This window comes from Tenebrio molitor, chromosome 7, assembly GCF_963966145.1.
Source record: "Tenebrio molitor chromosome 7, icTenMoli1.1, whole genome shotgun sequence".
Lineage (NCBI taxonomy): Eukaryota > Metazoa > Arthropoda > Insecta > Coleoptera > Tenebrionidae > Tenebrio > Tenebrio molitor.
Window position 1 is genome coordinate 5,218,575 of NC_091052.1, and position 27,883 is coordinate 5,246,457.

Consider the following 27,883-nt stretch of genomic DNA (forward strand, 5'->3'; position numbering starts at 1 on the left):
TCAAACCCACCAGTTGTTCACTTTATTAATAATTTTTACATGTAAATAAATCAAAATATACATATTAGATATCATATTTTACATAGTACTTGTAACAAAATTATCTATATACATCATTCGTGCAAACATTGCGAAAAAAAATTAATTGAAACAAAAATAACGTCTGTTAAAAAAATCTATATACAGATTCTTCAACAAAAAAAAATATAAACAGTTATTGCATTCTTTAAAATATATTAAGATCTATCATAAATATGTTTAATACTTTTATAACTATATACATGTAACATATTCAAATTTATTGAGCCCACCTACTGTCCATTGACATCGGTTATCGCCGATTTTATGTTGACAACAATGTACAAACAACACTTGATTCGTTTATCATTTTATTAACGTAATCAAAATAAATAGTTCACGCGTAGATAAGCTGAATAAATATAACTAAATCCTGGCAGTAAATGTAAGCGTTATACCATCGTCAAAACTCTTATTCTAGGCATGACTGGATATTTATAATAATAACAATAATGACTTCCATCTGCATTCGATATTTGGTTCATACACTTACTTTACAAATCGCTCACGCACGCACGCAAACAACTAACACCTAACTAGTACAAAGAACATTTAACATAATATCAAAGTTTCTAGCGTACAAGAACACTGGTCCTACAATGCCGTATAAATATGGAGTCGCGTCATCTTGGAAAGTACAAAAATATACAGAATTGATTAGATGTCGTACAATTAGTGTCACCTAACTACATAAAAATCATTACTAGAACATCTATTCACTACTGTTGCTGTCTGATGTTATTTCATGCGGTTCAGCACGTAATCGGCCGCGACGATCAGCCCTTTTTGGTACGGACTCTCCACTAGAAGATTGGCCAGCCGCACGGCCTCTTGACAGTGCTGCTTGGCCAAATACTGCGTCTGCTCGAGTCCTCGGGACTTGTGCACCAAGTCGAACGCTCTCTCCACGTCGCCTGGCTCTTGGAACCGCCTCATGATCATCGGATTCAGTTCCGGATACTGAAATTTCCAAATTATGAACGCCACCCCCACAACTACAAAATCCGACGTACTTTTTCGCAAGCGAAAAGAACCGGAGCAGTGGCCAATCCCAGTTTCAGATCGGCCGCCGTAGGCTTCCCCATCGCGGCCGAACTGGACACGAAATCGAGCAGATCGTCCACCAGCTGAAAGGCCAAACCCAGATTTCTGCCGTACTGGTAAGAAATGTCGGACAGCTGCTCGTCGGCGCCCGCTAACATGGTCACCTTAAAAAAATCTTAGACGTCGGAAACCCCAGCGCGCCGAGTACTCACAGATTTCACTGAATTGGCTATGAGAGAAGCGGTTTTCCTGTACGTTTTCGTCAGGTAATGAGCAAATCTTTCGTTTTCTGTTTCTTTAGAGCCGAGCTGCATGAACTCTCCCTGGACTAAATCGGTCACAACCTGGGACAACACAGTGTTTTTCTCGCCGACAAACTTACCAATTTCTACTTACTTGACTAAGTACCAGAGTGACGTCGTTGTTTTTTAACCTGGCTATCATGATGGAGGCCATCGCAAGAATGAAGTCTCCGGCCATAGTTACCTGCGCAAAAACAAGGTTCACTGTTAAACTCCAATTGTTGCAAGTATTGTGAATTTTGCATTTTGACATTTAAACCGGCTCCGACTCTTTGTGATTTAAGGCAAAATTCCACTTTTCACAACTGCATTACTTTCTCTTCACCAAGACGCATTCATTTTTTACAAGCCGCATTCTTGTTATTGGTACGCACACAGCTGCAATTTATCAAAGAAAATTCACACCAACAAATACATTTCTTTGTTATTTTGAAAGTACTGCAAATGTGACAATCGTAGAATTCTCGACAACTCCATTTTTCAAAACGAATTATGTTTTATCACGTCTCTCGTGTCCCGATTTAATTAATACAAACAATCGATCCGAGATCGATTTGTGTCGCGAAATTTATTACACAAAAGAAAGTTCTACAAAAAGATTCGTACTCTCTCGACAAATGGTAATAACCTTGAATTTTTCATCTGAACGAGACCATAAAACACAAACACCGAACATTAGTGCTGTTGACAACAATTAAAAATGTTCAAATTCACAGCTTTCGTGTCATTTTTGACTCTAACGTAATTTCATATCCTACTCATTCCTCAACTTTCTCTGTTCTTTAATTGGGCGAAATTCCACAGAGGTCAGTGTCTGGACCCTGGTGAAACCATTTTCTCGCAAAGCTTCATTCATAATCGCTGCATTCTGACAGCGTGGATCACACGAAATTCCTTATCAAATCTCGCGCAACAGAACATCTCTAAATTCTTTCGAAATACAATTTCACTTGTATCAATTGTCGTCGGACAAATTACGATGACTGAGGCTGAGAATTTTACAGCAGGGACTCGAATTTCCACACCGAATTCGAATCGAACCGATCGGAACTCAAACCGGATCTAGCGAGAGACCACTTTCGAATCGCCTGAAAATATCTTCGCCTCCGTTAGGAGCGCATAAAAGCCTAGCCTCTTCCAAAATTGTATTTCGTCGCTCCAAATGCACATGCAGGCCTACCGGTAATTGCAGTGCGTACACGTTAGGCAAATGATACTGAAAAGAGCACGATAATTACTCGCCCAAACGGTGTCAATAGCTTCAAATTGTGTTTTGTGTCTGAAACACGTGCTAAATAAAACTGAAAGGTCATACGATGTTAATGAGAAAAAGTTGGTGTTTATCTTTCGAAACGGACGACGACATTGCCAAATTCTCACAGTTTTGTGGACGAGCGCTGAAAAACTGGTTCCGTTGGAAAATCTACCCGTTTGGAGTACGTACACCACTTTCACTGGAAATAAAAGCTATTATTACGCAAGAGTGATACGTAATCACATCACCACAGATTAATTACGGCGAGCTATCCGATCATATCCTGGTTTGGACTTTTCCTGTCGAAACGCCTTGCCCTTGCCGTGCCGTCGGTTATCAACCGAATTTTGCAGAGGCTGTGTTTACTTCCTTCAATAAACTGTTAGATAACACCTGGCAAAGCAAATATGAACACGACTACTAATTGCATTACCGAATACTGGAAAACTTGTACTTGTTCTGTCATTAATCGAGAAGTCGAAACGAAGCACAAAATCGATGATTCAAAAATTCACTGTTGTATCTACTGCGGCAGCTCATTTTGTCCGAAAGAACTGACACATTTTTATTAATCAATCGAATTCAATTCACTAAATGAGCGTGCAAAATTGTGCAAGAATAAGAATATGGATATTTCAACAAAGTGGCCCCAGTAAATATCAATTTCATGACGAAAGTTAAATAGCTGGATTAAAGTATTTAAATGTCGACCAATCGACATGACTTTCAATTTCATAGCGAAACAGTGAAACCGGAAATACCATCAACTCTTAAATCGTTACACACACCATTCCCATTCGGATGATTAAAAAAAGAAGGTGTCAAAGGTACCTATAAAAACAAAACTCAAGCCGCAACTTAATTCGTTCGATTTTTACGAAAACACCCTTTGTTGGGAAATTGTAACAACGTAGGTTTCGAGCATACATTTTTATTGATCTACAGTAAAAACCATCCTGTGAAAATTGTAAAACACCGTTTAGTGCTTAATGAAATACTAAATGACAGTAATGATATTTCAAATAAAAATTTAGCTAAGACACCGACTTTTGCTTTTCATAGGTAACTTTAATTAAGTTGGCAAATGTCCTTGACTCCAATGGTAAACGTTGAGTTTCGCAAAGAAGAAGATTGGCTTGAAAATACTTGACAATCAAGAGGAAATGATTTACGACGTTCGTGTCAGAGAGCACCGATTGAGAAAGCTACACTCACTATACTTAAATTCGGAACTGTATTTTTGTATTGCAAATTGTAGATAATTTGATTTGCATGGGAAGTTTGTGATTTTTGAGAGTGAACGACTCAATTATAAATGCATCTGTCGGGTGTTCATTTAAATTAATCGTCAAAGTTGGCGTTGAAGAGTCGTTTGTGAACGTACTATGCCGGCCAAAAATTTTTAGCCGTCATTGTTTGTCATTTCAAAAAATCAAATTGTAATCCATGCTTTATTGTCATCATGATTACCGTCTTGATTATGAATGTTATTTTTTGGGTGGTAAATTTCAAAACTCGAAATTATTTTGTCATTTCTACTACACAGAACGTTTACCTAAGGTTATTTATGTTATCATGTCGGATTTTTGGAATATCTGAGCTTTAAACAGTTTAAATTGATTGTCAAAATGACAAGAATCAAAAGTGGGGTTACGGTTTTTAAAGGTAATTTACAATTTATGGGAATGTCAAGATAGTGACGGCTAAAATTTTTTGGCCGCCATAGTACGGTTGGTGGACAAAAAAAACTGGGACACGCAAAATTTCTTACGTTTGTATCAAGCTCTTAATTGTCAAAATAAAGTCAAAATGAAACTGACTTTTACGGTCACTGTTGACAGTTATCTTGTCAGATATAATGCCAAATCTAACAGAATTACAAAAACACGTAATTACACAACACCTTGGGGAGGAGGGTATTACCATACGCGCAATTGCTTACGAGCTAAACATTAGCAAAAACACTGTTTTGCTCGCCAAACAAAAACTTCAAGAAGACCAGGGTCTGGCCGTCCAAAAGTTACCACAGATAATGAAGATGATAAACCTTCTTCGTTTACATCCATTTCAAACCGCCATCAGCGCTCGACAGGAGACGAATTTTCCTGCTTATTTAAAAACAACAAGAAGCAGAATAAAGAAATCTGAATTAAATAATAGATGTGAAGCAAATAAAATCTTTTTAACAGCACAGAATAAACAACAAAGAGTTATGTTTGCTCAAGAATATATTCATCAAAATATATGGGATGCGGTAGTCTTTTCTGATAAAAAGACATTCCAGTCTTCTAACAGTGGACGACTCGGCGTATATAGACTTGCAGGGACAAACCATAATGAAGAATACGGTCACGCCACCAATCGAAGTGGACGATTTGCAGTCAATGTATCAGCATTAGAGGCCCAGGAGTTTGTGCAATTGTGGAGGAGAGGCTAAGAGCACCGGTCCATGTTAGAATTCTGAGGGAGATAATGCTTCCCTCAGTCACACATGTGTTTGGTGAACGAAATTTTATATTTCAAGACGATAACTGTCGTGTCCATAGAGCATTCTTGAATAAGCAAGGGGTGCGTACTGTACCGTGGCCTTCCAAGTCACCCGACTTAAATCCGATAGAAAATATTTGGGGCCGTATGACCTCAATTATGTATAAAAATCACTTTCGTCCTAATACTGTTGAACAACTGCAACAAAAAATTGTTGATACTTGGCACGAGATATCACCCGAATATACCAGGGAGTTGGTATCATCAATGCCACGCCGATTACAGATGGTCATTGATAATAATGGTGCAATGACGAAGTACATTATTAGGTTTAGGTTTTTTGTTCGTTAACAACAACAAATATGCAATATATAAGTATTCAACTTACCTTTACCTTTTATAAATTGTGTGGATTTAAAAAGGAATTGAAAACGGATGAAATCTAAAATTCGATTTGATGTTTGTAAGTGTCACACGTGGCATTTTTGTCTTATGTCATCATATCATAGTTAACCTATTTGTTCGCAAGCCTGAATTAAACGGTGCAAATTTGCCAAATTTCGATTTGAATAGTTGTCATTTTTGTCCCAGTTTTTTTTGTCCACCAACCGTACTATTGCGATCAAAAAATTTTGGACACTAATGTCATCGTGCTGTCATACATTCTAAAACGACCCTTATGTATTAATAACCTCAATTTTGACTGTGTCAATTTTGAAAATGTGAATGTCAGATTTACCGAGAAAATATTCAAAAAGTTGTAAAAATCAGACAAATGGAATAGAACGAGGTTTTAATTAATAAAAAATATAAAACAAACACCCAAATGTACTCGCATATTAAAAAAATTATATTTTAAACCGGTGTCAAATTGACAACAATTTCATCTTTCATGTGACAGATTCAATAAAGCATGATTTAGAGTAATTTTTTTAATGTGACAGAAGTTTTATGTCCAAAATTTTATGATCGTAATAGTACCACTCGTCCATCTGCAGAGTAATGGTAAAAACTAAAAACACAAGCAACGCAAAAAGTGAGGTTATATTAAAACAGCTGATCCGTGATCTGTAATTCGTGGAGCGTTCACAATCGATTCTTCAACGCCAACTTTGAAGATAAATTTAAATGAACATCCGATATAAATTTTAAGACGATCGATGTTTGTTTAACAGAAATCCACAAAATAATAGATGCTAATCATTGAGCAATTGTCAATATTATTACGATGTAAATTATTTCAAAGTTGTAACACTCGCAAAACAGATGAAAAACGGTGAAAGTAAACTTTATCTGTTGAATAATATCATGATGATTGACTGTTACTACTTTAATAAAACGGAAGAAAATCAAAAACAACCACAACATTGTGATCGATTCGCGGGGATCTTCACACCAGTGCAGGAAATTACAGTTGGGTTCGTTATTCCTTATTGTTTTTGAAAGATCAATTACGTATTGTTTACGCAACAGGTAAATTCTACTGACAATAAATAAAGTAAGCAAGACTTCCCGAGAGAAAACTTGTAATTATTTATAAGAAAAGGTCCTCAAGTTTCTCGCTGCGATGTCCAAACCACGATGACTAACATCCACCAAAGTTTATAAATCTGGGTTAGTACACGCGACTGCGAAAGTTATTAAATTTACAGCAACCATTAAACAATTATCCGCAATGTTGTTCACGTTAGGATCCGTGAAATTTCTGAATTTTAGCAACACTTGTGCCAGTCTGCTCCACATTACGTGAACGCAACATTCAGACCAGACCAGTGGGTAGTAGGTCAGTTACTTCCGAAAGTGCTCAAGTTCTCGATTCGATCTGGTAACTCAAGAATCGAATCGAACCATCGACGATATTAAATTGCACAAAACTAATCGTCCTGAATCGCACCTCTCGTAATTAAGGAGTTGGCACTAACACAAGGACGAGGCTGTTTTTTGTTTTTTCGCAACAATCGTGTCCGTAGGTTAGTAATTAATTGCACAAGAGCGGACTTTTTAGAAATAAAAACAAAAAGTACGAACTGAACGGCTCAACGGCACAGATTGTTTTTTCTTTTTGGTTCGGTCGATCATGTGACCAAATTAATTGTAACTAAATTGGGTGTGCATATTCAGTTCAACACGCATAACTAATCGAAGTGTTCATCCACAAATGCAAGTGTGTAAAAGCAAAAACGTGTAGGCATTCAAGTTCGTTGGGAAACTGTGCTGGCCGTAGAAAGCGAAAGAATGAATAATTGAATATGTGATGGTACCGAGTTTTTTAATCGGATGTGCATAATTTCGTTTAATCAAAATAAAAAAAAAACATTTAACAAAAATTACGTAAGATCGTTTCCGCAGTACAGGAAGATAACCACAAGTACTTATTATTAGGAGAGTTAATTAAACATCAAATCCAAGTGGAGATTTCTCGACCACTTGTTGGTCGCGCAAACAAAACAATTTAATAAAAAGCGCTCAATCATTTCACAAATCGTTACGTAATGGAGAGTGTAATTTTCCAAAACACCTCAAAGTGACGGTACCGTCTTTCTGAATTAAAGAAAAGACTGAAGTTAAAGTTGATGAATGTTGATATCTTGAACCGTGAAAGAAGAGATATATTTGCTAATCAGTTTGTTTAATGTCTTTTGCATATTCAGCGGCTTAACTAGTCTAGTCTAGTCCTGGTGTTAAAACTCGCCATCACCGCGACAGCACTAATTAGCAGCCATAAATTATACATTTCGTTTCAATTATAGAAGTGAATTGCATGTTCTTTTTAAATTGTGTTCGACCCACTAACGGCTCTATTGCCCAACAAAGAACATTTAAATTTAATTAAAATCGTAGTCGACGTGTGACTGCATCGGCCGACAGCGAAATCATCCAGATGCATCGTATGCAACTTAATGAGGCTTTGATTTCTATCCGGCGAAAATTAATTCTGTAATTGTGTTAATTTCGTATTGTTTCGTGTCTGGCCGGTGTCGCGATAACATCTTGAAAAAATTAGCGATTTGCGTCAAACGGTCCGCCAATGGTCGACAATGGTGACTACTAATTAAACCGCAAGTACGACTTGCATAACGATCGGTACTACCTTGGCATTGGGCGGGGATTGTTTTACCTTTTTGTGGTTCCACATCACGTTAACGCTGGGTTTACCGCGGCGGAAATCTGACTGGTCGATGACGTCGTCGTGGACGAGGGAGGCTGTGTGGATCATTTCGGAAATCATCGCTACTTCCCTTTGCGACGACAAAAGACCACTGGAACCAAACGAATTCTAAATAAAGTACATTTTTATAATCTAGCAGGAGCAGAAAGACGAACAAATAGTGAAAATAATCTAAAAGGCCAAAGAAAACAAAATTTAGAATGACTTTGGTATCGTTGATAGTTCCAACGTTTTCCAGTGGTTCCAAAACTCTAGTCCATGGATCCCTGAGGGTCCGACAAATAATAAGGCAATAAGACAAGAATCCGCAGAAGAATATTATCACTTGTATTTACATGAGTGCTTCGAAATTATCGATTTGTAATACGAAAGTTGATTAGTAACTACGAGTGTCATTTTTTGACGTTTTAATTTGTCAAAAAATGACACCAGTATTGCGTTGTAATCAATTTGAGTATTACAGTTGGTTGCAAAAAAAAACGGGAACTGTCAAAATAAAATTGACACATTTTTACAATTTTTCCATAGTGTGAAACCTTCTTACGAGAGATAGGTTAGAATTAAAGTCAAAATTCAATGACATTTTTAAAAATTATTTGATAGGTATTGTCAAGGAAACAATTAATTGACAAATGGACAAAATCAAATTTACATTAGGAAAATTTTCGTTTCCCGATTTTTTTGCAACCAACTGTACAACCGATTATTTCAGAAGCACGAAAGCAATTCGGTAAGATTATTGCATGAATAAAGTTGTTTAAACATCAAAGAAAAATTTATTTAACTATCTACTTATTAACATAAAGATTAAAATTAAAATTTAAAATGGTTGCAAGTTGTTCGTCGGAAGTTGACTCGTTCAACTCGTAAGATCGCTTGGCACAAAATTCTAAGAACTGATTCCATATCATTTTCTTGCACTTGATAGTATTTGCAGGAGTGTTGTGTCGTATACCTTCATCAACTGCGCTTCCAGATTGTTACCCAAAACGATTTACCCCTTGTTTCCAATCACTTATAATTATAAATTATAATTACGAATTATAATTAACAAAGTTTGGTCCATAGTTGTAAACGACGGTGTGCACAATTAAATTATAATTAAAAAATTATACGTAACAAATTGTGCTTCATTTGTGTTTCACTTATAATTATGAAATTCTTGCAAGCTCCAAGGTTTTTACGTATAATTGGATAATTTGACCAATCAGATCATTAGCTGTCTTTAAAATCTCAAATCCGTCAGGTCGGTTTTTTGTCAAATGGACGCATTCGATGTAAAATTGTAGATAATTTTTGCGGCCAACCTACAGAGGCGCTAGTGTTTTGTTGTTTCTAAAGTCACTAGATTGTTTCAAAATGAAGTACAGGATGAGTACAGAGGAGTACGCCATCTATAAACCCCAATAGTGTATTAATCTATGGTTGACCTTGACATTTTGACCTTGTCTTGTTTCGTGCAAGCAACGTGTTTGCAAAATTAGATTTACCCTTATTCACTTAAATGAGTTAAATGTCAATTTTACGCACGTTTAATGTTGCAAGTTTTATTTATTTGAATTTTTTTCTCGGAAATTTTATTATCAAAGTGTATAGTTTTTAAGCTAACATTCAGAAAAAAAACTCTAACAGAATCGATAAAAAAAAATATAGGTTCCATTTGAAAAATAAAAGTTGCCCATTGCCCATAAAGGGGTAGATGGTATGAAAATTATATACTCACTCAGGTTTGTAGTGTTTTTAGAGCCATTTCGTTTCCTGTATATTTTTTTTCATTTGGGTCATAAATAGCACAAGACAGCCTGTATAATTTAGCTTTTTCATGTTTATAATCTATTTCTTCATATTCTATATTATTATATTTTAAAAATTCTTAAGTGGATATACTGGACATGTCAGAAAACGAATTCGAATCAGAAAAAATTAAATTTTTAAGTAGTTTCAAGCAAGTAAATATTTCATTAATTGAAGATAAAACCCGTGATCAGAATACGAATCCAAAATGGTACGAAGAAAGAGCCAAAAGAATTACAGCTAGTAATTTTGGCTCAAACATATTTTATATTCACAAAAATCCCTTTCCCCTTTTGGTCTTTCTCAAAATTTAGCCTATGGCATAGATAACGAAAGTGGTGCTGTTGAACAGTTTGAGAATATTTGTAAGTAAATATTTGGGACGGTTTTGTCTGCGAAATAGTTACTTATGTATTAAGAGCGTAAAGTAAGCGTTTTTGGCCCGCGGAGGCTTCGCCTCGACTAGAAACCCCAGACTCGGACAAAAAAGATGCACTTTTTGGCCTTGATACACAAATAACTATTTTAGACGATGTAAAATCGTAACAATTAGGTTGTGATATCATGTCTAGTATTCAATGCAAACTAAAAAGTCAGCTAAAAATTATTAAGTACATATTACATATTACAACAGAAAAAAATCCATTTTAGGGTACATAAAAACAAGCGAATTTGTAATGTTTTTTTGGATGCTTTTAAGGTAATTAACTAATTATGCTTGATTTTGGATGATTTTCAACGTTTTTTTCGTGTGTCCAATTTCTGGTGGTCTATAGATATTTGGGTATTTTTGGGGTGCATAAAAATTAGTGATTTTTGAAGAATTTTAGGTCTTCTTTGATTGTTTACCTTCGAAAAAACAGCTAAAGTTTTAGGTTTCAGCCCTGTTTTTAAGGCGCCAAATACCCTGGTTCAGAAGTAACATTTTATACTTATTACGGTTGGTACCGTGAACGTGGGCGGAAAAGCGCGTGCAACGATGATGAATGAAACAACAACCTTGAACGGGAGACGAGGAGGGATAGGTGCAAGGTCACCTGGTACCACGGATTGGATCCTGGAGTACGTTGCCCTTGTTTGACCCATAACAAAGAGAAGCCGGTCGGTTTCGGATCGCCTTCTCCACATTATTATTAGATGTTGCTTAACTGCACTAATCACCCAGTTCTACCGATTCTCAATGCCGAAACATTTAGAAATAAGCAGCGGGTAACTTTCGTATTGCCCAACCAAAAAGAAAAAACCCAAAAAATGTGGGCCACACATGGAGCAGATGCATTTTGAGAAGGAAATTGCGCCATAGGAGGCATCAGATTCCGGCGTGTGAACCGCCGAAGAATGCACTCACCTCTTCTCTTTATATATGTGATAGTTTATCGCCCTAGCCATGAGGATGGCCACCATAGGTCTAATAGCTTTCCCGTGTCCGTCGAAGTAGTACGTGGCTATCTCGTAGAGGTCATCTTGATAAGTACCTCTCCGCAAAGCCTGAAATTAAGAGAGACTTCAACGGTGGGTTAGGAAATAGGACACCAACGACAAGCATCCATTCGACAATTAGTCGAAATGTGCATGCACCTTGAATCGATAACTATACACAATTCGGAAGAGCAGAAAATATTTCTCTTTCAACACTAATGAGAAACATCCTTCGAATCGCAACGAGAAGGATGTAATTTTATTGGTAGTTTTGCAACAATGTACAAACGATTTACAATTTAATAATTGTGTTGACTTACATCTCTTATATAAACATAAACATCCTTAAGGTCGTCTTCTAAGAGGTGATAGGGATCTACTTGGTACTCTGGAAGGGAGCCCGGCTGCTGAGTTCTCATGGTACTGAAACTCCGGGCCGTAGCAGCCACTTCCGGTCTGCTGCAAGGGTGCCAACATTGTGAAACTGTACTCGCCGCGGTCGCCGCCAAACTTTGTGACTGTTTCTGATTCTGAAACAGATCAATTAAACCTTCCGATAAGAATAATTCGCAGGAAAATCTAATTAACACCGCACAACAATGTTCTAATTGAAGATGCGAACAAAAAATGTCCTAGATATCTAGTGGAATAAGAAGAAAGCGTAACTGCCAATTAGAGGTTCATTCACCCGACAAAAATTTGAAGTCCAGGATTGGAACAATAATTAAAGAAATTATATTTCTGGAAATTTCTTTTGTTGTGGCGCAACAAAATGAATTTCGTTCGACCGCTACATGACAGTAATTCGAGCTTTGTGTGAGCTTTCGCTGATATATCCATTACCAAAACCATTAACCGTGGAGGTGATTGATGGACGTTTCATACAAGTCAATGTCTGCGGTCGCAGAGCGACACATAATGCAGGTCCACCTCAGAGGTGGATTGAGGTAACATCAAAAGCAACATTAACCTTTTGTGAGCGTTACGAAATTATTGCATGCGCACCATCCTTTCATTATCATAATTTATACGGGAGGAAGACCAAACCTCTTACATTTTAAATATTCATGATGGCCCAGCTCTGCGGCGTGATAGCTTAATGATAGGAACCGTGAGAGGTGCCCAAATATTTCCAAATTTTACTACGAGATGACAAAACAATAAGTGAGAGTGGCGAAGAAGGTCCCCCCGATTTCGTAACGGGTATTGTCAAAGAAATTATCTAGTGCATTGAAACTATCTGCCCGAACTAAGTGACTCCGTGTTCGCATTCGAGAGTTAATCGGCGCAAAAATTATGTCAGTGAGCTTCCATGTGCCAGTCAAAAATTCTTATTGTCAACACGGTGTCATAACAAAGTGAGACTCATCTCATTATGCAAGCAAGCCGCATGGTAGTGGCTTACCTTCCATTATTCATCGGATGGGTTTTTTCATTGGCGAAAAATCCAGAAGCTCCACGTGACGGTCATTTCAATTTTTGAGGGAAAAACGGCGACAATTACCCCCAAGTCATTTGAGCCGCGGCGACTGTTTCACAACACGAAAATATTGCAATATTTCACGTATCAACTAAAATTAAAGATTTTGCAACGGACAAGTTCTCGCCGCCCGACCTCGGTCCTGTTATACACCACAAACTATTCCATTAATCACACAACACAATCATTATTACCAAACTCAGTTTAAAGACAGCTCTTCAGATAAAAATAATTCCCTATGCAAAAATATTTCGTTGCAAAATTCAAATCGGATTTCTTCACGGCATCGATCTTGCCAAATCGATCGCTCCATTTCGTGGCACCTTTGTGGGGCCTGTTCGAAATCATCTCATTTTCCACTATTGCGAATTTTCATTTAGAAATATCTCGTCACCTGTTGTCGAAGACTTCTAACCCACATTTGGTCGATACAACGGAATGTGAAAGTGAACAGAGTTTAACTAGCTCTCTATAAGAACCGATCGGGTCTGATCACCGATTTACACATGCATCACGAGTAAACAAACAAATTTTAAGCGTTGATGCATATTTGGACTTCTTTTGTCGGGAGGACACACTTAAGGACGGACAAATATTGGTTCCGCGTCTGAACCAACAATCACATCCGGAATCGGTGCTGTAGTCGATTTGGAAATATTTCAATCAAATGTATATAGGTTCAACAGCATAATTTTGCATCTACTAATCAAATTAAATTGTTAACCACTCACAAATTACAACTTTCAATGAACTGGAGGCAGATCTAAAACGTTGCCTTTCGTTGATTGTCCATAATTAAATGTGCTAATTATTTCAGATTGAACGTTTCAACGTGGCCACAATTACTACAAGTACAAATTCATTTAAAAATTAAATGTTGCAAATGATGTAAGTCGAGTGAGTGACCGTTGATTCATTACGAAAGTTAAACTGTCGCAAAATAAAGACAAATAAAACACATCTCATCATCAGATATCTTTTTTTATTGCAGTATCTTATTCATAAAATACTATATCTATGGATTGTTTCCACAAAGAGAAAAGAATTTTCTTTAATGATAGGCAGAAATTATCATGGCATCAGCGCGGCTGTCAAAAACAAAAGATTTCAAAATTTATGACTTAACTTGAATTATGCAACTGTAAATGTCATTATTAGCATCATGAGCGAACTGTTATAAAGTACTAAACAGAACAAACATGTGTTTCAACAGTTTTAGCAATATCAAAAATGGTTTTGGTTTGAGAAGGGTTCCTATACGAATGAGTCATCGTTACTACCATTTGACGGTGCCGCCGTCCCGTAGGTACTGTCCTATAGCACTATAATTCGCATCAAAGTTAGGTTGTGTGAACCTTAGACTGTGATTGTGTCAATAATGGAAAGTTGCGCCACACATTTCCAATGGTTTTGTTTTTCACAGTCGCTCTTCACCAGAAATTTCTTAAAACATGTACAATATGATCAACAAAAAGAAAGAAATATGGAAAAGAAAACTCAGGGGAAACGTGTGGCGTAGCTTCAATCATACTAACAGCGGTGAAGAAGAGAAGTGCCGAAATTCCAACAAAGAATATTGCGGATGGTAAATCCTGTCACCATTTTCTTAATTTCTATTTCGAAAATAGAACTATATTATAATTAATTTGTGTTCTCAAGTGAAAACCGTCTTTTAAAATAAAATTCACGTACATGTCAAAATTGACAAGTGACAGTTTATTAAGTGCCCCCTCTTATCTCTTGCTTTTGATCATGTTGTAAGATTTTTATATTTGTTTTTCATTATTTTTTTTATTCTATTTGAAACAAACATTTTTTCTATTACGCCCAACATTTTATTTTCTTCCTCATCCACATCATAAAGGTATAATTTTTCGTTGTTGGTTATTATCAATCACATAAGACTGGTGACTCACTTGTTAAAAGCAATGGTCAATGTCAATGGCATTTTTTTTATTATACAGGGTGTTTCTGAAATACGTGTGTTAATTTTAACCAGTGAAAGAACTCGCCAATTTATGAAACTTTTCTCTATAACATTTTGTAAAATTCGTAAAAGTATTCCAAGATTTTTTGTCCCACAATTTTTACCAAACGAGTTGTTTTGTGTGATTAACTAGTTTCTATTTTTTGTGACAATGAGAATCTAAATTTTGATTACATATTTATTTTTTCTATAACAATGGAACTTTTTAACAAAGCTCTGTTTCTATCACAACAGAAAATGTTCGCCCTTACCCATAGGCGGGTATACACTTTGATGGTTAATTTATTCCAAATTTTAAATCAATTTGTATTGCTTTTTCCTAAAAATGTTATAGAGAAAAGTTCCATGATTTGGCGCGTTCTTCCACTGGTTAAAATTAACACACGTATTTCAGAAACACCCTGTATGCTAATGCATTTTTGAATTACTAGACTAACTAACATTTTATTAATCATTTAATTCGGCTTGATAAAAACGTCATTAAAAGTGATTGAAAATCTTGAAAGCAATTTTTAAAAAATCAGTCGGTAACTAAAAAGATGAAATAACAATTTATTGAAGCATTGCTGCTAAAGCTTACTTAATATTTACGCAATACTTAGATCACTTTTAATAAAAATATTACTATGTATAGGTATGTATAACGTGTTCTTGAACATCGTGTCATTATCAAAACAAAAAAAGAATCGTAATCTTATCACCACGCTAGTCGGACCTCCAGTTGTGAAAACTGTTCGTCGGAGTGTCAACATGTACGATCAAAATTTCCCAATAATGAAGGTCGTTCACTTACAAATTTTAGTATTTGAATAAATATTTCGTATGAAAGGTAACGACAAGTCCAGAGAAAAAGTAGGTTAGCCTGAGTATAGAACCAACCTATGCGTTAGTTGGAGTAATTGTTATTGTAAAAATTTCTTCGGTAAATAGTGCAAAACCAATTTAACAGCCACGCACGCAACTGCTTACGATTAATTTTCAAAACGCAATTTTGACAATCCTATCATACCGATTAATTCCCACGTACATCAAACGTGCGTGTTCAACCAATCAGAACGCTTGCTTCTATCCAATCAAAAATGTTTATCGCGATTAAAATGTCTTGCTACTCTGTCATCTGTCAAAAGTGATTAAAATAGCATTGCTACTCCTGTCAGATCCTCAAATTGTTTTTAATTATTGTGTTTTTAATAACTGCATTATAAATAAATAATTACCTAACGTTTGTATTCTGGAATTAACCTTGCCAAAAATAACACGACCTAATTTTTTATATCTGATACATTTCCCAATTTTAAACAATTTTGTTCGTTGATATTTGGGCATTTTTATTCAAAGGTTAACCAGAATTAAAATGCCCAAATTCAACTCGTAAAATTGTCAAAACAAAAAGTTTTCGTAGAATTGAAAAATGTATCCGATAAAAAAAATTAGATCTTGTTATTTTACCTGCGATAAAATTATAATTTTTTTTGCCGAAGTCGAACGTTCAGCAATTGAAAACAGATCCACCTTCAGAAATTTTCAACGATTTGCATAACATACTGACACGACTACTTGACAAATAGTATCTATTTGCATAATTTTATTAGTTGCAAGAGACGCTGCACTAGAAGCTTGTAAATAATCCAACAGTCGCCGACAATGGACCCAACTCCCGCAGCGTTCCATCGACGCCTTTGTCAATCTAGATTAAACTTCCTCGCATGCAATATCTGACATTTGATTGTAATTGTTGTAACCTCTAATGCACTGACGTATTTCGGCAAACAAACTTACTTTTCACTTGCACGACGTATCCGCTTCCGCCACACCAAAGGTCACCGTAACAATTTCCAAAATGCTTTTCAAAATGATGTCAAAGTCAACAAACGTCTCTCCAATAACAACAAATCTCGACTTCGAGTCGTGCTAAGAGCTACCGCAAACAGGACGAAGGCAAGGAGAAACAATCGATTTATTTGTATTAATGACGGGAAGGATAACGTTTGGTGAAACCTTCAGACTTCCTTGTGGCAATGATACAAGTACCGACTTTAACAATGACGTTTCATAATTCCTATTATGTAAGAAGACTGATTTGTAAGTTCACGTGTTAACAAATTTTTTTGACTACGCAGAAATACGTTGACACTGACATGGTTTACAGCTTGCACAAAAAATTTACAAGATGCTATTTACAAATTAAGTAATTATAACACAGTTAGTTAACTCCGAATGCATCCTTTACATCCAAGCGTTTGTGTTTTCACAATGTTACTTGCACCACACAATGAGTATGTTGCCAAATTTAGCCGACCCTGACCTACCATAAAGCTCAAGAATCAAACACAATGATCTGATAAGCGGATTATTATGAGCCGAAACATGCGACCGGTTCTATCTATTTTTAGAAGTCAAATTATCTTTTCTAATTTTGAGAAGAAGAAATATAGAGAATTATTTCACATATAACAGATTGTTACCATCAATATGACTGAATGATGTTCCAGTTGTTGAATCATTATTTGTGAAGCATCTAATTTCGAAAAAATTCTCACTATACATCTTATTGTTAGTCCCATTTGAAATTGAATTTGCTGTGATTATTATTACCTTCTCCGTGTTTTCTACACATAATGTGTAAACACTCTAATGGAAATGTATGCTTTTGGAGGTCTAGATTGTTAGAACTGAAGTGAAATGTAAATTTCTTGCCTAATTGGAATTCTCCTTGTTATAGAGTGTTATATGACTCATCATAACTGCTGCTACTTTGCTAAACAACATGTTACTTGTTCCGTATCTTCAAAACAACATAAACAATCCCAGAAACTCCAAACAAAATCCAGAACATTTACGACTGTGCATCCATTTAAAATTAATCAAAACGTAGCTTTAATTGTTCCTCCTTTCTTGCCGAATTTCTTTAAAAAAAATTACCTCTTCTTTTGAAGAGTTTCGAAGAAGGACATTAAAGCTTTCAGTGTACAACATAAACAAACGTCTTAATTAGATTTGAGTTAACCTAATGGGCAAACAAAAGAAAACAAGCCAGCTAGGTGTTAGCGCGGAGATAGGTGAGGCAACTCTTTTCCAATCAAATTATCACTTTTGGCATTGTACATTATGTAAGTCAACTTGACACAGAAATAGCTTTACACAAGCCTGCGTGTTTGGATAGCAAAAGTCCGATGGTAATGCGTGAAGACATCCGTACGGTATTTGTTCGCTTAAAAAACCGCAGATTCTTGCGCAAACGTTCGCGTGCCACAACCCGACCCAAGTTTAAAAGTCCCAACAAAGAGATCCGAGAGAAACGTTCATCGAAGATGGTAACCGTGACGGTCAATTTATGCATTTACGCTGTAGTCGAAAGCGTAAAGCGCAACGCCGATGCGACTCGATTTTATGCGCAAAGACCACAGAACATGATTTTGCATGTGGCGAAATCGTTGTATCGAATAAATCCATCCGACATAATAATTAAGCAACAGAACCAACGTAAAGTGCACACCATTAACGATGGCGATCGCTCATTAAAATCATTTAATGGACAATGACAACAGATTGGCACTCTCAGCCAGGAACAGATGTGTTAATTGTTTGTTGGGGGAAGGGAAAATTCGACTAATTAGCCACCGAAAACGAAGAACAATGCGCTGACTCAATGGGAAAACATCTATTTTATTTGTAAATTGTATGCAAGAAATTTTGGTAACCTTGTTGCAGATAAGATGAAAGCTTGTTAGTGCTGCACCTGTGCCATATTCATCTCGACTGGAAAAAGAATTTTGCAAGTACACGATCATGTGCGCTTTCACGTAATAAAAATACACAAGTTTAAATAATAAAGCACTATAAAGTTGTTGATCACGATTTTGACATATTTGTTTCGTTCATATTTTATAACATTGCAATTACATAACAAAAGCAAATTCACTACGAATTGTTTTAACTTTCGAGCGATTGCCTGCCGTTTTATAATTGATGAAATTTTACATTTTACTATTTTAAATTAAAATTGAAATGACTCAGCAAGATCGTATAAAACACGATTTATTTTTTATAAAGCTTGCACAACAACGCAGATTACTATGACTAATTAAGTAGTAAATAATTACTAAATATTATGAAAAAGACACACAGCCCAATAATCCAGCGAAAATACTAATTGCTGCAATCCTATAAACAGTTAAATTTTATTACCACACTCTTGATTTGTAAAAGAGTTTCTCGAACGAACATTGCGGTTACAATTCGAATATATCGTTACCAACATTGATTGAGCGATCATTTGAATATTCAAGCTTTTCTGTAATAACAACTCTACCTAACCACATTTTTACTACATTTTCGATGTAGGCAACCACATATACTCCGCTCAGAATTTTAAAACTTCCTATGCCAAATAAATTATTTCCTTGAACGCGGTGCGGTTCTACAATGGCTAAATTTTACAAAGAAAATAAAAGTGATGCCGTCAGCAGTTACTTTCAAATTAAAAGGTGTCCTTAATAAGTAACAATATAAAATAATAGTTTGCAAAGAACCCGGAAAAAATTATCTCACCGTAAGGTGAAGGCTTCTTAAACGCCATAACCTCCTAATATTGTAAAATAAAAAATCAAAAGGTAACAATGATGCGATTTCCCTGAAATGCATGTGAAGTCAAAATCTTTCTCTGAATTATGATTATAGGAGCACAAGCTAAAAAACCGTACAAGCGAGACTGTTAGTTGTCTAGCTTTCTCTGTGAGAACTCTACTTCAAGTTAAAAGAGAATAGACGGATCTAGAAGTACCACCAAGAGAGTAGAGATAAAACATTTCTTTCATCAACGGCTGTCATTCTTAGTTACAGGAACATACTCGAGATGACATTTATAAATGTTGAACGAGTTTCTGTTGTCGAGACTGGACACCTGAAAATAATTGTGAAATTCTTCTGTCTGTCCCAAAGACGAAGCAGTTGCAACAAATTAAAATGATTCACTTAAGTGTTAGAGACCTGACCAAAAGTGTCTTCTAAAGTGAAAGTTGACGTTTAATTCTATTCAGTTCTCGATAAGATTATTGAAATGTTGGATGAAAATTGACAAAAGTTTTTGCTACTTGAGTAAAAAATTTGTGATCTTCAAATTTGGTATTTTCGTGGTCAAATGTCCAATTCTTGGTTCCGAATGTCTGGCAGACAGTCCGACGGGCCCCACGTGTGGGTACAGATAAAACAGGTGTCGGGCGCGCCTATACTTTCTCTCGATCCCATCGCTTATCATGAACATGCAAGATATTATTAATCACTTCGACGAAATAAATTTTAATGAATCACTACCCGTAATTGTTTTCTAACACAATGGTAGGCTGGGGAGGAAGTCCCACGACATTGACCATCGACCACCAAACACCTCGCACTTCCTTCCGTCCGGACCGCTGCGAAATCGATGCCATATCCGATTTATGCGTCGCCGTTAAAAAGAAAGGAATCGAAGAAAGCAGTCTAGATTCCATAGTGTCTTGGAATTTTTAATTAGTCCGGTCTAGCTAAACAGAACAGAACCATATTTCACGAGGCCCAGACTGAAGACGCGACGCAGATCACGGTGGACGCAGCAGCGGTGTCACCTCAAGGTAAATAACTTTCCCCGATATTGCCTGACTGTAATTTCAAATTAAAATGAATTTTGACATCGATAATGGTGGTATGGCGACTCGCCGCCTGATCCGTGATGAGCTCTCCACGTCGGTCAGCGGCTGAAGAAAGCAACAGCTGACCCACTTCGGCGGGAGCAAGGCCACTCTCACTTCTACTTGGAGGCATTGGCCCAAGAAGACGGCATTCCTCGATTGCCGCCGATCCTCATCGTTTTCGTCCATCGAAATTATAATCAATGTGAAAAGTGTGAGATCAAAAAAATACACCAAGACGAAGGAAACGAGACTGCCGACTGAAGAGTCTTAACACCCAGATAGCTTTTTTCTTTTATTCAATGAAACTATGTATTACAGAAATTAATTACAGTTCTGATAGTCATCTACCTAGATGGATATTACGAAATTTGTTCTAAAAACAAGCAATTTTCACATTTTTTGATCCAGATTCTTACCATCAAATACGGTGCCCTAAATGTTAACAATTCAGACACAAATTGTCCGATTTATCTATTACTTTACTTAGGCTAATGGTACAGTCATAACATTTCAAGAATGAAATTGTTACAAATCCTAAATCCCAAATTTTTACCAAACAGATGAATGGCACCAACTTTACTCTGTTTTATTTCTCTAAACCCTTCACCAAATTCCATTTTAATGATCAATGAACCGTGATATTTTTTCATTTTGTCAGAATGATGTAATTCGCTGAAAGTTTAATGCTTCATCTACGTGAATTCTGCGAGGACATTTCTAATTTGATAATATTTCATCCATTTTAAAAAATATCTTACGATTAGTAATTTAAAAAAATTCTTAACGTTACGTGTTATCATTTATAAATATTTTCGTTCAGTGAACTTGACCCAAGTTTACACGCACATGGAAAATAAATAAATTAATTGCATTTGTTCATTATCTATTTAAAATAAGTTCATAAACAAACTTAAAAAAGGTTGGCAAAAATGTATGTTTATCACGAGGAGGGCACATATCCAGGATGTTATGGAACTCCACGTAATAAATTTTTTTCACTACTAGTCTCAGAAGGCGTCATTATTGACTCTCGAACCGACCCCACAAGTAGAATTTCTCTCCCTTGGTTAATAATAATTTTCATTATCAACCAAGGTCAATAATAAACAGCCGTCACCTAGCAACGAAAGATTTTCTTTGATTTTATTGGTTAACGTAGACAGACGATTTTCAATTTTCATAGCAACCGTTGAAAAATGAGAACTCGGATCGTCGCATCGGACAAACAAATTTAATTAATAATTATTATTAGAAAGGGTTTTAACGGATCTAGTAGTGAAAAAAATAGTATATAAACCACGCTAGAGAAGACAATTTTAAGCCTCGCTTCTTTATTAATATTATTATTAATTATTATCAGAAAGGGTTTTAACGTATCTAGTAGTGAAAAAAATTGTATATAAACCACGGTGAAGAAGTCCCTTATAGCCTTCGCGCCTTAGAACCCTCGGCACGCCTCGGGCTCTAATCTTGGCGCTCTGGCTATAATCATGAACTTCTTCACCTTGATGTATAACATACTATTTTTACATATTGATCTTTTTTTTAATGAAATGTTTTTTTTACATTTTTTTTTCTAACCCCTAATTTGAACCTTCGCTCATGGGATAATTATCAATTGAATCGAAAGAGAGAGTGAAAATGTTTTTGTGCTGTAAAAACTTTACAGTTTTTTGAAAAAAGAACATTTTTTACTGTTTTTCATTCGAGTATTTTAATCGAGTAATTCTTTTTTCGTGCTTCGTTATCAATGGATGTGTAAACACATGAACCGGTATGAATTAACTCTGGATCATTTAGATTTTTTGGCCTAGTGGCCTATAACAAAACTGATTGCAATTTTATTTGTTTTAAAAATGTGTATGTTATATCAAAACATTAATAAAATTGTGCTCCTAGATAGAATATCCCCTTAACTCAAATGAAATTGAACGCACGCTAAAAAATAGCATGAATTTTTAAATTTATTTGTTGTATTGATTTCTATTCAATAACATAAATCGGTCAAAAATACCGAACGTTAATTTTTTTTAAACTGTAAATTTCTGGCTTTATATCCATCGATATTTAATTTCACACAATAGATTTTTTATTTAAAAAAAATGTTACAGTTACGGTACCCTAACAGCGATAATAACAACCGATATTTCTATTCATTATTTTGAAACGTACGTGTTACTCACGAACTTTAAAAAAATCTTTATTAATAAAACTTGTGTATTATTAAATTAATTTTCCACGTTTCACTCCCACTTAGTCGTTTCTAATAAATTACAATTTACCACTACATCAAAGACAAGCGAAATTCGAAAATTATACGGCTAAATACAGTCCTACTTTTCACTAATTGTAATTAACAAATAATACCTATTCTCCTAATTAAAAGCCTTGATGTTTGCACATGATATACATCTCTTATCTACACAAAAAATCAAATTTGCAATAAATAATTACACACATACGGTTGTTATCTATTCACAATTATTTATCTAGAGAGAGACAATGCAACATATCTAGAATACAGTTTCCTGATTGATAGATTTTGAATGTCGAGCTCGAGCATACTTCTAGCACTCTTACTCTTACTCTTTGCTTCTAGATTAGAAGATAAGATAATCAAGCAAAACTTTTTGAAATAAAAACAAAACTGACGAGGTAAAATTAACGTTAAAGCACATCCGACAGTTTAATAGAATGAATAAAAATAATTATTTAGATATAAATAAAAATTAATTTAAATATGTATTCTGGGTAAGTCAGTCAAAAACGCAAATTAGCAATAAATGAACCAAAAAGGTACTATGTAACAATTATACCATTTGTTATGGACAACTGGGTCCGCATATGAAAGGGAATAATACAAAACTGCAAGGATAAGAAAAACCAGCTCCTGGCTCGAATGTTAATTTATTGAAATCCATCTACATGTTTTATTATCGTAGAGACATTTTTAAATTAATTTTGATGACAAATTTGGTTAATAAAATGTAAAACAGGTGATTTATATTTAAAAACACCCTGTGTTGTAAGTGGCGAACGAATGCATACAAGTGAGTTAAAAGAAAGTTATTACAAAGATAGGAATTGAGAAAGTTGTACGAATTATACTCGCATAGAATTTTTCACGAACACAAGCATAGATCCGCTTGGTAGCCTACTTTTTTCAAATAAACATCTTTTCGTAGTTTTTCAAAAAATTTCAACAAAAACAGCAAAAGATTTGAATCTTTCGGGTAAAGCGCTTGCGTATTGTTTCTTAGTAAAGCGCGAAATGAGCAGAATCTGAAAAGATTCCGTTTCAGAGCTGGGACCCTCCAAATCTAGGACGTCGTCTACATTTTATTGCAGACGATTTAACACAATAAACAGACTGCCGTTAGCAGTGAACTTTCGAATGGAGAACCACACTTTAGATAGCGACGTAAAAAGTAAAAGTTCATTTCCATATTTCTGGGGAGTAAATCTTCGGAAGTTGGTGTTTACTTAACTCATGGAAAATCTACAGTTAACGATTTTCACGATGATCAATACGCGATAAAAGATTTGTAGTGTTGACATGTAGGGGTGATTTCTAATTAGAAAATTTGAAATATCTGACCTGGCGCTCCTGAGGCACTTTCCTAAGGGATGTTTGCAATCCGAATTTTGTACGCACACATGAGGACGCTTCCCTCCTGAATTGAGTAGACTGTCCCCACTGACACAGTTTTTCTTGCACCCGAGCACAGAGTCTACCAGACCCTATAGAAGCCATAGTCAAGACTGTTGTGAGGCGGTAGTCCCCTATCGCAAAGAGACTCGGCATCGCACCTTTCCACCGTCGGCCAGTTTGTCCCACTACAGCTGATCGGAAAACGTTGTTCTTAGACCATGGCCGGTTCACTTTTAATCCGTATTAATGTCGCAATACAACGCCTCGAATTGGCCATCGCCTCCGTCTTGGGCAGAAGATTTCCTCCAGGTAATTCGCGCGTTACATAACACCACCGTCGTGCTGTATTGCACGCACTTCTACTCAACCTAACCTCACTTTTTGACAGATGGGGTCTGCTTGGCCGGGGTTCAACTTGAGGGGGCTGTCTCGACACCGAAACCCGCTTTCTCCCTCAAAGATATCGTCGGTGATGGTTTCCTCTGGGGCGTACCGACCGCGAGACGTACCATTGAACGAAGGCTCAAACGGAAGTTTGGCGACCCAAAGTACGTTCTCAAAATTCTCAAACCCGCGTCGAATATCAGAACGTGCAACGTCTGTGGGGACGACCACTTAGCGGGAGTTTTATGTCGTAAGTTTTCAATTGAGAGATAATTTACAAAATTGCAAGACTTCTATTTGAAGTATTGCCATAAATAAAATTGTCATCAGGATAATAAGTGGCCAAATCGAGTTTAATGGTTGTTATATTATTTAAAATTAATAGTTTAGACAATTTTTAATCCTCTTTTCCTTAATTTTTCTGAATAAAAAATACATTTTCAGAAAAAGTTAGGTTAGATAATAGGTTATGCAGCCAAGATTGACTTCCTGTCACGGGAGTTGCATAACTACAAGGGGTCAGTAAAGTATTTTTTTGGCGATGAATAGTCGATTGTGAATGAACCACTCGTCCTAAAAACACAGATTTTTCAAATTGCAAATTAAAAACACAAACGACGCAAAAAGTAAGGTTAGATTTAAACAGCTGACCATCCACTGGTGTTACTGATTTTTCAAATTGCATAATTATTAAAAACACGCAAAAAGTGATATTAGATTTAAACAGCTGATAGACTTGTAATCCGCTCTTCAACGCAAAATTGAAAAAAACACCCATTATAGTACTTAAAAGAAATGAATAGACCGTGAACGTTATTTATTTAGAACACAATCCAGTTATTTTTTATATGTATTTCAATTAGAACAAATGAAAGAAACGCTTTCACGTTTTAAATTATGTACAAAATAAGAGTAAATAATATACACAACATTCTAGAAACTCAATTCATTATTTGAGGTCCGTTCAAGTGTTGTATAGGCCTAGGTTAGTAAAACTAAAAGATTTACAAACAATTTTGATTTTGTTTATAGCAACATGTTATAAAAAAGTAATTGATGAAACCAAAGAAATGCAAGAAACAATTCAAAATGAGCTACAACTCTCTCCTGTGGAAAAAGAAGTGGTTGTACTGTACCAGGGCGAGAAAGATGGTAAACCTGATGAATTTTGGGAAGGAAAACGTATTGTTGAAATGCAGAAGCCAAGACCGCCATGGTTTAGCAAAAATCTTCTGCAACCAACGACACAACAACCAGCAACTACTAGTGACGTAAAACCATCAGATTTGGGCTAGTTTTTAACATTTGTTTAATTAATAAGTCAACAGTCTGTTCAAATACTTATTACAGTTCATGGACAAATCTAAATGTACTTCTTAATTTGAAAATAATGAATATAATACTACAAAAATAATTTCATGATTTATCACTTAAAACCTAAAGTATGATTCCTATCACAATATTTCAAATGCTTCCCCAGTAAAATGTTTCTCTACATGTTCCTCAAATACATCAAAATTTATACTGTCACTAAAGTTCTTGCTACATATAGGACAAATCATCTCTGTTCCTTCTGGCAAGTACTGAACACTTGATTCTGGAAGAATTTGATCAGGTATGGATTTTTGGGAAGATTCTGTATTTTCATGTGTAATTGTGGATGTGCTTTTATCTACCATTTCATTTTTCTTGGATAATTTACTATCACAGATCTTTTTCCTTTTAATCTCTAAAAACAAATACCATTGACAAAAAAAAATATATAACTTTAAGATGCAAGAAATTTACCTTGTAAGTTGTGCAATTTATCTAGGACTAATTTAAGAGCAACTTTTTGATTAACTACAGTCTCCTTTGTGGTCTTCAATTCTTCTAAGATGGAATTGAAGTTTTCCACAATATTGTTATCATAGTCTTCATAATAAAATCCACAAGATTCTGATATGACATTGTCACCCCAATCACGAATATCAGAGTACAATGATTCTAACTCACTCTTTTCTTGAGCAAAACTGTTAATTATTTTCAGTGAAATTTCCTCCAACTCTGCAACAATTTTTCCATTTTCTTCAATGTTTTTCTGAAGCACTCTTGTGTGAGGCTCATCCTGTGTGAATGTCTTTGACCTAATCAATGGTGTGTGAGTCTCTTTACTTTTTGCTGTGTATTGCACTAATGAGTCATTAATTTTGCTAAGCTGGTTACCCAAATTATGGTTAACATGATGCAACCTACTTAACCTAGTCCACAGTTCTTGGTTTTCATTTGTGACCAGCTTAATTTTATTTAATAACTGCTGTTTATTTTCAGTCAATTCCACTACTTGTGCTTTCAGATTATCAAATTCTGATAGTGAAACACTGTTTTGCTCATTCTTACAGAGTTGTCCTTTTAAATGTTGATTCTCCTCTTCAAGTTGTCGTACCATTTGCTGAAGGTTCCTGCAGCGGTCTTTCAACGTCTGTAAAGCTACCTGGACGGCGTATTGCGCCCCAACGGGTTCTTCCATATTTACAAAATGTTCAGAATAACATAACCAAATTTCACAACAAAATGACTGTAATTATCGCAGATTTCCCCTGGAAATAAATCACACAATAATTATTTCTTTTGAAATAATTTTGAAAATCGGGGAAATCCCGTTGCACGTGTTCTGTACCTTCCAACACCACAATTTACAAAAAATGAAAACACAACAATTAAACCGAAACGATCTGTTGTGTTGTGGAGATAACGTCACTGCGCTTGACAGTTATCATGTCATTGGTTGAAATTGTCACGTGAGAAGTACCGCTAAATTTAAAGTTTACAGCTATTTAAAGAAATACAATTCTATTCGACCAGAATTAACGAATAAGTGGAATTCTGTTAGACTGATTACTTATTTCTGTCTAAAAAATATTAATTATTATCATTAAGGATAGCATAGATTCCTGGTATTGTATTAGTAACAATTGGTGATACAGAAATTAATCGTACTTTATTTAATCTACAGATAAAATTAAGTAGGTAGGTATTTAAAACGCTTCTATTTTTGATTGGTATAAAATACCGTAAAATTAGGTTGAATATTTGAATTCAAAAATATAAATCTGCTAATTGTAGCTGCTTTTGAATCATCTCCCAGGAAAAAAAAACTCAACTTCACCATAATTTTTCAGCA

General features: G+C 35.5%; 3 protein-coding genes across 6 annotated transcripts; 1 reads left to right on the top strand and 2 right to left on the bottom strand.

Annotated features, from left to right (window-relative positions):
* qless (decaprenyl diphosphate synthase subunit 1 qless) lies at positions 1-24,489 on the bottom strand. Of its 3 annotated transcripts, none has more exons than XM_069052668.1 (8): positions 24,283-24,489; positions 11,869-12,078; positions 11,478-11,617; positions 8,285-8,426; positions 1,519-1,608; positions 1,335-1,466; positions 1,092-1,286; positions 1-1,038 (listed from the first exon to the last, which is right to left on the bottom strand). In XM_069052668.1, exons 1-8 carry the CDS (start codon positions 24,487-24,489, stop codon positions 817-819), a joined length of 1,338 nt encoding a protein of 445 aa, XP_068908769.1. In that variant the 3' UTR covers positions 1-816. The 3 variants fall into 3 exon arrangements, with proteins under 3 accessions (XP_068908769.1, XP_068908771.1, XP_068908770.1); XM_069052670.1 differs by lacking the exon at positions 24,283-24,489 and adding an exon at positions 16,795-16,920; XM_069052669.1 differs by lacking the exon at positions 24,283-24,489 and adding an exon at positions 12,954-13,490.
* A 13-nt stretch (positions 24,490-24,502) lies between these two features.
* On the top strand, positions 24,503-26,134 carry mRpL32 (mitochondrial ribosomal protein L32). The gene is made up of 3 exons (XM_069052675.1): positions 24,503-24,645; positions 24,725-24,970; positions 25,753-26,134. The coding sequence occupies exons 1-3, from the start codon at positions 24,555-24,557 to the stop codon at positions 26,013-26,015; spliced, it is 600 nt and encodes a 199-aa protein (XP_068908776.1). The 5' UTR covers positions 24,503-24,554; the 3' UTR covers positions 26,016-26,134.
* spn-F (Protein spindle-F) lies at positions 26,013-27,517 on the bottom strand. 2 transcript variants are annotated; one of them, XM_069052673.1, is made up of 3 exons: positions 27,380-27,517; positions 26,509-27,299; positions 26,013-26,449 (listed from the first exon to the last, which is right to left on the bottom strand). In XM_069052673.1, exons 2-3 carry the CDS (start codon positions 27,227-27,229, stop codon positions 26,175-26,177), a joined length of 996 nt encoding a protein of 331 aa, XP_068908774.1. In that variant the 5' UTR covers positions 27,230-27,299; positions 27,380-27,517; the 3' UTR covers positions 26,013-26,174. The 2 variants fall into 2 exon arrangements, with proteins under 2 accessions (XP_068908774.1, XP_068908772.1); XM_069052671.1 differs by having other exon boundaries at positions 26,509-27,465.
* Positions 27,518-27,883: the final 366 nt, after the last annotated feature.